Source organism: Branchiostoma floridae, chromosome 14 (genome assembly GCF_000003815.2).
Source record: "Branchiostoma floridae strain S238N-H82 chromosome 14, Bfl_VNyyK, whole genome shotgun sequence".
Taxonomy (NCBI): Eukaryota; Metazoa; Chordata; class Leptocardii; order Amphioxiformes; family Branchiostomatidae; genus Branchiostoma; species Branchiostoma floridae.
In genome coordinates this window covers 16,448,351-16,457,429 of record NC_049992.1, presented here as the reverse complement: position 1 = coordinate 16,457,429, position 9,079 = coordinate 16,448,351, and the positions used below count along the sequence as shown (strand labels likewise).

Sequence of the window (9,079 nt, the reverse complement as noted above, 5' to 3'; positions counted from 1 at the left end):
AGCACACATGCAACAAAAACACAGACGCAGAAGCGCAGGGTAGTTTTCTACATCACAACGCTATGGCAGACATAGTTTTTCAAGGATAAACCAAGGAGCTTTATAAAAGCAAACAATTGCAAATAACAAGATGAGAAATGTTTCTAACCTGCTCCTTCTCCTGAGGTAGGAGCCGTTGTCGAACATGCCCTCTGCCCCGGGATCCAGCGCCCAAAGACTGCCCTTGCCGGGACGGTTGGGATGGCGGGCCAGCTTGACGAAACAGTCGTTCAGCGTCAGGTTGTGGCGGATGGAGTTCTGCCACTTCTTGTCGGCCTCTCGGTAGTAGGGGAAGTGGTCCATGATGAACTTGTAGATGCCCGCCAAGGTGGTTTTCCGCTCGGGAGAGTTGACGATGGCCATGGTGATGAGGGCCACGTAGCTGTAGGGAGGCTTGCCGGCGGGTCTCTGCTTCCTGCGCCGACGGTTGGCGCTGGCTGCCTCGGTGTTCTTCTCGGTGTCGGGCTGGGCCTTGTCAGAGGGAGACGTGGTGCTGAGCCCGCGGCCGCTGTGTTCTGCAGGCGGGAAGCTGCCGGTCTGAGTCGGGTTGTCCTTGGTGTCGTAGCGGTGCAGGGGCAGGTTGTCGTCCGGCGATCCGCTCATCTGTGCCGAGAAGCTTTCTCCAGTCATGCTGATCGTAGAGAGAGAACGTGCTCGTGTTGTTGGCAAGAGTCAGTAGCGAACTGTGGTTTGAATTTAGCGCGTGGCGTTTTTAAAGTGCGCATCAAAGACACCCCTCCCTCTATTGTTCTTATTGTGACATGCCGACATAAAGAAACAAACAATACATGTAATAAGTGAACGTGTAAACAATCGGATCGCATCTTTTACAGCTTGGTCGGGCAGGTAAAGGGTTTGTTGTTGTAGTTATTGTCGGAAGTGATTCACCTGTCTGGATTCTATTCACATGCGGCCAACCTTTTGTTTATTAGCTCATATCAGTTTGGGGGTTCTAAGATAATGTCATCCATACAATCAAATCAACGTGGCCTTACGTCAAATACTAGAATGTCGATGTAAATTTGAACACAGGCGGTGCTTCCATTGGGGTTTTTGTCCAGGTTATAGAAATATATCCTTTTGTGTCAATTTGTCTTTCTAGAATGCTTTAACTTTTAAGGGGACACATCCCAGTTTATTCCGGGTTTCAATTGGAGGCGGCACGCCCTAAAGTCTAGCGACCAGCTCTACCAGGGAATTATCCTGCAGCAAAATAACTGTACATAGGATGAGAGGATATTCCTTCAGCTACGAGACCAAATGAGTTTCGGTCCTTCAACTTCTCTAATTAAAAAGAAAATTAGAGGGACAAAACATTATTTTCATATAAAAATAATACCAAAAAAATCAGACATTTTTGCATTGAAAAAACACATGAAGAAGATTTTTCCGGCAAACACGACTGACACTGCCAGAAAGAGGAAAACCTAACGAGAATTTCAGCCAATTATAAAGAAAATTCTAGTACATACTACAGTTTTTTAATCATCCACGGCGCGCGGCATTGCAGCGCTTCAGAGGTCAATCTAGGTCACGTGCCTGTTTACATTGAAGGCGCAAGAATATATGGAAATTAGAGTCGGGCCAAACACAATTTGCACCCAAAACACACCATTTCCTACGCTTTTCAACCATGTTAGCGTTTAATGTCATTTAAAAAATGACAAACGTGAACTTAAACATAGACCCTCGGAAGCCTTTCGTCACTTCTTTTTGTCGCGCACTACCGCGTGCACCGTTAAAGTTATCAATCAATACTGGTTTATTGCATACAAATAGTTCAGAAATAGCAGCCGAGGCTGAATTGTTTCAGACTTTACAAACAAGTTAAAAGTATAACATTTCAAGGGCTTTACATCACAATAAATTAAAACATGACAATTATTGCGAATAAAAATCTTTAGATTGGTAAGGAATCGTTAAAAATCTATCATATGATCTAATATATCAACATTAAAATCAACAACAAGATATTCGTGTTAACTGTCACAATTCCTTATTCAAAACAGTGGTAATGTATACGTAAGGTATCGGATTGTTGCGGTAGCGCTCAGTTCGTGTGTATATAAGAGTTCAGTTTGTGGCTAGTCCGCGTGAGTCACCCACTGGCTTCACCCCGGGATGAGGGAAGCCAGTCTCTGAAAGCCGAGTTTAGATGTTCCAGTCCGAATTTCTTGCATAGTTGTTCCCTCCTGGATTCAAGGGTGGGTAGTCCGAGTTGAGTGAGGGCTTCTGAGTAGTGAGTGTAGTTGTTGCCCAGGATAATGCGGTAAGCACGACGTTGAATGGTCTCTAGGCGAGATGACTGGTTTTTAGTAAGTCCAGGGTTCCAAACCGGGACAGCATACTCACAGATGGGGCGCGCGTAGCAAGTGTAGATGGTGACTAGGTCAAGTTAGTTTATGTATATGTGATGACATATGGACCCGTTTGGGGAAGGGCTTCTCGGCTTGAAGCCGAATTTCTTGGTTTCTTTCATATTTTTACCAGTCCGAAATGTGTACCGAATCTGCAGTACCTCGTTCGGTCGTCACGAGATAAGTGGTGAAGATGACCGCAAAATTGTCAATTTTTTGTTTTTATTTCAAGTCATTGCGGAAATGGGGAAATCATAAAAGGCTGGCAAAGGGGTTTGAACGTCATATGCTTTGTTTAACAACATTTCTTGTTTAGAAACAAGATAGCTTTGTTTCCAAGAATGCAACCATTTAAGATAAATAAATTATTCCAGACATTTCACAAATGGGTTTCTTTGCACTTTATCTGTAGAAGTGTCGGAGTGTCCCTTTCTGAAGGGCTGCACATCAATCAATCAATCAATTAATCAATCAACCAATAACCTTCTAGTAACCTTGATAGTCCTGTCGGCCTTAGCTGTTCTTCCCAAAGGTCTAGTGGGATGGGAGGGGGTTCCCGGGAAAAATAAATAGATTAATTAATTAGTACAAGGTAAGTAAACACTAAACACTGAGTACTTCACAATCATGATAAATCTACATCATGATAACTTAAATTTCAAAATTGCCGTGGTAGTCCGGTCCGAAAACCAATCTAAGCTGTTAATTCAAACTCAAAGCTCACCACCAATTTATGTCTGAAAGTCCTCAAACATGGGGCACTACGTGCGGTTTCCGGGATGTCATTCTAGGTAGCCGGACCTGCCAGCCAGCAATCTTCTTACATATTCCTTGCTTATTCGAGGTACAATCGGCTTGAGAGTTGAGGATTGCCTGATACTTTTGTTTGAGTTGTCACGGCAAGTCACAAAGAGTTCTTACATGTGTATTGGTAGCATGTTATGTAGAGTCTTGTATACTATCAGGAGCTTATGCCCAAATGTCAATCCGATTTTGTGAGACAAGAAAGCTTTGAACAAACGTAGTTGTTGTTTTGTCTGTTTTTACTAATTGATCTAACTTCCAAAGGATATGTCGGTGTAATATCGTTTTTATCATTGGTGCACTATAACCTTTGATGCCAGGGGAGCCGGTTTGCGGAATTCTCGTAATCTCACTGTCTTCTCAAACATTCTACCAACCTAATGAAATGGCAATTTAACCGACTTATAGTTTATCATGTCATATGGCTGACTTTATCTATACCCTTCCTCCTCACGTACGTTTGGGAAAAGAAGACATTAGACATATTTTGCACCTGTTTGTTTCAATTTTGAAATGCGTTGACGATGCCCTCCTTAAATTATAGAGAGACCACGCGATAAAGCTTCTCTTGCCTATCACATAAGTGTAAGAAACGGAAAAAGTTAAACAAAACTGTATGTGCCAAACGGAGCAACGTGGGCCTGTCCTTGGTGCTGATATCTCGTCATGGACTCTGTCATCTCTTTCTGTTGCGTGGTCGTATTCGGCCGATAATAACTACTTATGTGGCGTCGAATGGCTAGGCTAGGAATTTATATGATGTATAGAGAATTTTGTAAACAAAAGCACAATCATGGTTGATACTAGGCTTTGTGTATTCTAAGGTGGCTACTCAATAAACCAGTCTTAATTACTTATTTAATGCACATAACGCTGTATTTCCGTTTCTTTTGTTCTATTTCTAAATGTTGTAAGCACACGCTCTGTTTTGTTAGCTAGTAGTGTATTGAGTGAGATGTCATTGGCATTGCAAACCTAGACGAACTGTATTACCTATATATATACTAGTATAGGTACATGTATTGTGACATACCAGTCGATATGTATGGATACATTGAAACTAGACTTTATAGACTTTGCCACCTGGAGAAAGGTGTTTCTCATATAAAAGTGATCAGTGGAATAGCACAAACAAGACGTCAGAATTCGTTGTTCAAGAGTTTTTATTTACATTTATACAAGAAGGATATCAGACATAAGGATTCATCGTCAATGTCTTTATTGTGTGTCCAGTAATGAACATCATCAAAGTTGCAAAACGTTTTCAATGACAAATATCTATATAACATTCTCTCATTTACATAATATTTTACAGAACATTTACAAATGGCGTGCGGTACGGATCGCTAACAAAAGCAGAACAACCGTTGCAAAATAAATACTACATAAATTATGCTTTATCATGAGAATCACTGCAATGGGAGATTAACACAGTTATGTATCTCCTAGCCACCATAGTTTACTCAGACACAAGCTTCAGTCTATGTTTCAGAATTTTACAGTGCAATGTAGTTTTACAGACAGTTGGCGTACATCTCCATGTTACCACCTTGGAAGTGAGACAAAGAGTTCATGTTATAGTAGCCGTTGTTTCCCTGAGGCGCGGAGTAGCCGTTGTACATCCCCGTCTGCGGGTAGCTGTTTCCGGCACCGGCGGCTGTGTAGGGAGACGGTCGGTACACGCTGTGAGGCGGCCCGTAGGACGAGTTGTTGGCGAGCGGCTGTGTCTGCGGGGTCGACCTCTGGTAGAGAGCGGCGGGGTTGGCGTTGGATGTGGCAGAGTATGACGTCACGGCGGCCGCTGTGCTGGTGAAGGGGGTGGGTCTGCTGTTGTAGCCGCTAGGTGGCGCAGTGGCGAGGAGTCCTTGCTGGAAGGCTTTGCTGTCAACCGGAGACAATCCTGAAGATGGAGAAAGATAAAAATACATTTAGACATTTGGTCAGTAAATATTTAGAAAATACTGTAGCGTGCGCAATTAAGCATAGTGAATACATTTTTCAGATGCAATCAACATACGCCCAGAGACAACTGTGTAGGGACTAGGATCATCATGTTTGAATACTATTAATAGGGAAAATAATAAGATATGGCAGCTAAAATCAGAAAGAACACAGATCAGACATTGAGATAAAGAAGAGTAATAGTATTATTTACAGGGTAAGAATTAATTACTTGAGTATGTGTTCTCACCTAACGTCTGTCCGCCCGGTGACGACCCTCCGCTCACGCTGCCGTCTGTGGACGAGCTGTCCGGACTGGCCGACATCACGCCGGTACTGGACGGAGACCCTCGGTACGACGTGCCGAGGTGCGCCGAGGGCTGGGCCGAGGTCGTCTGTGGGTAGGGCGTGGAGAGGAAGAGCGGGGTGGTGCCGGTGACGGGGGCCATGTTGGGGTAGGGCGGCGGTGGGTAGGACGGCACGGGGACCTGGGGCGGGTAGCTGGCGGGAAGGAGGTTGTTGTTGGTCTGGTGCGATCTCTTGTATCTAGACAAACAAACAAGCAAACATTGTATTTAGCATGACTGTCTATTAAAGCAAAATAATGCACCCGCCAGGAATAACACTGTTTACAATACATGTACAAGTTCCAAGGTCGTTCTATGGCTTGAATCCAAACAGAACAAACAAAAAACGCAGAAAAACAGGATAGCGTCTAAATCACAACGCTTGAAAAAGGACAAATGAATAACATTTCAAACAAATGTTTCTAACCTGCTCCTTCTCCTGAGGTAGGATCCGTTGTCGAACATGCCCTCTGCCCCGGGATCCAGCGCCCACAGACTGCCCTTGCCGGGACGGTTGGGATGGCGGGCCAGCTTGACGAAACAGTCGTTCAGCGTCAGGTTGTGGCGGATGGAGTTCTGCCACTTCTTGTCGGCCTCCCGGTAGTAGGGGAAGTGGTCCATGATGAACTTGTAGATGCCCGCCAAGGTGGTTTTCCGCTCGGGAGAGTTGACGATGGCCATGGTGATGAGGGCCACGTAGCTATAGGGAGGCTTGCCGGCGGGTCTCTGCTTCCTGCGCCGACGGTTGGCGCTGGCTGACTCGGTGTTCTTCTCGGTATCGGGCTGGGCCTTGTCCGAGGGAGACGTGGTGCCGAGCCCGCTGTGGTCTGTAGGCGGGAAGCTGCCGGTCTGAGGCGGGTCGTCCTGCGGCATGCCCTCGGTGTCGTAGCGGTGCAGGGGGAGGTTGTCGTCCGGTGATCCGCTCATCTGTGCCGAGAAGCTTTCTCCAGTCATGCTGATAGTAAATCGTAGAGAGAGAACGTGCTCGCGTTGTTGCCAAGAGTCAGTAGCGAACTGTGGTTTGAATTTAGCGCGTGGCGTTTTTAAACTGTGCATCAAAGACTTCCCTTCGTCTATTGTTCTTATTGTGACATGCCGACACATAGAAACAAACAATACAGGTAATAAATGAACGTGTAAACAATCGGAGCGCATCTTTTCCAGCTTGGTCGGGCAGGTAAAGGGTTTGTTGTTGTAGTTATTGTTCGAAAGGGAATTGCCACTGATCTGTTTTGATCATCACCAGTCCTTTTGTTCTTTCAGAAAGCCGACGCCAACCTCCAAGAGTCTTCAAGCTTCTAGAATGATACAATTAACTTTGTCTCTCAAAAAAAGATTAACTTCTGACTAAGGACTAAGACCAAACGAAAAATCTCCCAAGCTGGTTGAACATTATCCTACATAATCATTTATAAACAATATACTAAAAGTGCAAATTCAGGGTTAATCACAAAACTTTTTAAAAAATTGTATCAGCACAAACAGATTGATTTCATACATTGTTTGGTTACCTTTATAGTGACTAAATTCGTTTCTCAATCTTAGGAAAAGTTTTGTTTTAAGGGGTAACCGCTCTCTGATATTGATAATCCCTTTTCAACCCCGATTGGAAATAAAAACGCGATGATTTCTTTTATATCATTTTGTGTGCAAATTTATGGCTTTTGAGTTCAAAGTTTATACATTGTACGAATTTTACGGAATCTACAACGTTACAAACGATCCACTCTAAGAAACGTGAATTTTACGTGTTTCTTACGCGTAAGGGTCGTATGCGCATGCATTCCGTAAAATTTGTATTTGTTCCATAGAAGTCGTATCGATTCTGTAAAGCTATGTTCTTTGCTTGAATGTGTATGTAGTATTCCAGTTTTAGTTTACTTTACTTTAACTTAAAGCAGTGATGAGATGTTGTTCTACATGGCAAGTTTGATATACTATAGTATGTTGAATGTGTTCTGTGTTGTCCCCGAGTTTACTGTCTAATGCGATTGGTTGAATACGTCACAGATGACTTTTTTAAAGTTTACCGTACATATCTATCGAATTTGGGGGGTCGCGCGACTGTACTGCTACTATCAGGTCCATGAATGTACCAATCATGCAAAGCAGCTTTCATCCCTACTGTTCTAGACGTTTCCTGGGATAAAAGGAAATCGTGTAATTATCCGACAGTCGGCCCGCCTTTTCTGCTACATGATGATGATGTGTATTGTGTCCCCATTATCACCTATTATGTTTTAAATGTCTCTCGTCTGGGTATTTTTTCATTCAGCCCAATGTAGATTGTAGCTTACACAGTAACTATAGAAACCATTATTTTAATCATTATAAGAAAGTTTCCTCTCTCTGAATTTACGTCTAGTACTGAAAAATCGTTTCATTTATTTGACCAAACTATATGTACAACAATTACATTTCATTCTATATTTCTAACATCACTAGATGCGATCAAACGGGAGTAAAATAGGAAAGTGGAACCAACCTATTTGAACTCATGTTTTAGATTAGTATCAGTTCTGACAGTATGTGTAATTTGTTACGACTTTTGTATGTGTATGCCAGTGCTTATACCGATAGGGGAAGTAATGGATGTACAATAAACTTATGAAGGCTATCATTCATTTATTCATACATAGACTTCTTCAGTGTCCCGAAACTAGCAGAAACGTTTCTGCATGTCCTCTTTACAAGAATTTTCGTAGAGTGAATCTCACGGAATCTCCACTCAAAAGTTACACAGGGCCATTATACTAACTGAATATCATGGTCATCCCATCTATCCCTTAGTCTACTAGTATTTGACCGTTTGAGTACCAGAGAACGTCCGGCAACTAGTTGACTCCAACTTTCTCGGTTGTTTTGTTCCTATAAGTTTTCCATTGCCCATACCCCTTCAGTTTTCTTTTCTTTACTGTGGTTAGGTCTTCCTCAGACCGATGCTTTGCTTGGCTATATTCTGTATTTCCGCATTTGAAAAAATAGTATATATACAACACTAACAAGAAGCAAGTAATAATCACAAAGCACAAGAGAATTTTCCACACCAAAATACACTCTTTATTGGTTCCCAACCGTTAGTAAAACCATTTGGTGCACAAGGTGACATACAGAAACAATTCACAATCTTCTTCATACTCTCAGCCCTGACAACCAAAATTGCAGAAAGGCAAAAATAAGTTCACAACGGACGGACTTGTGAAGACATCAACATTGATGATTTGTGCAAAAAATGCTGAAAAATACCCTCCAATCAGTTGGAGACACATATTTCTACAAGCTACTACCTTTAGAAATGATCTACATGCAAATGACTACATTGAGAACAAAGTGGAATCAGAACATACTAATACTTCATTACACACAAATATAAAGCTACATCAAAACGTATGGAAGGGTACAGAACACTACAAACTGATCTCACTGCAGACGTTATAATTTCTTACCCACTCCTCTTACTTAGCAAATCATGTACATCCTTTATCAGTAGGCAATGCAAAAAAACTTTGTCACGGTATCCACTGCTTCTATTACATACCAATCCAGGTGGAAATATTGTCATAGAAATGTTTTACATCATCGATCGGTTCG

General features: G+C 42.6%; 2 protein-coding genes across 2 annotated transcripts in view; both read right to left on the bottom strand.

The window, feature by feature from the left end:
• LOC118430633 (forkhead box protein E4-like) overlaps nt 1-669 on the bottom strand; it is a 49,340-nt gene extending 48,671 nt beyond the window's left edge. The window contains exon 1 of the mRNA XM_035841616.1: nt 149-669. Within this exon, the coding sequence (XP_035697509.1) occupies nt 149-669 (521 nt within the window). The remainder of the gene's footprint in view (nt 1-148) is intronic.
• Nucleotides 670-4,396: 3,727 nt separating this feature from the next.
• On the bottom strand, nt 4,397-6,520 carry LOC118430630 (forkhead box protein E4-like). The gene is made up of 3 exons (XM_035841613.1): nt 5,916-6,520; nt 5,392-5,687; nt 4,397-5,100 (listed from the first exon to the last, which is right to left on the bottom strand). Exons 1-3 carry the CDS (start codon nt 6,440-6,442, stop codon nt 4,715-4,717), a joined length of 1,209 nt encoding a protein of 402 aa, XP_035697506.1. The 5' UTR covers nt 6,443-6,520; the 3' UTR covers nt 4,397-4,714.
• Nucleotides 6,521-9,079: the final 2,559 nt, after the last annotated feature.

Excerpts from the sequence above, each read along its gene's own strand:
- LOC118430630 (XM_035841613.1), bottom strand. The coding sequence starts at position 6,442 with ATGACTGGAGAAAGCTTCTCGGCACAGATGAGCGGATCACCGGACGAC. Across the intron at positions 5,688-5,915 it reads TACCTCAGGAGAAGGAGCAG|ATACAAGAGATCGCACCAGA; the intron begins GTTAGAAACATT and ends TTGTTTGTCTAG. Across the intron at positions 5,101-5,391 it reads ACCGGGCGGACAGACGTTAG|GATTGTCTCCGGTTGACAGC; the intron begins GTGAGAACACAT and ends CTCCATCTTCAG.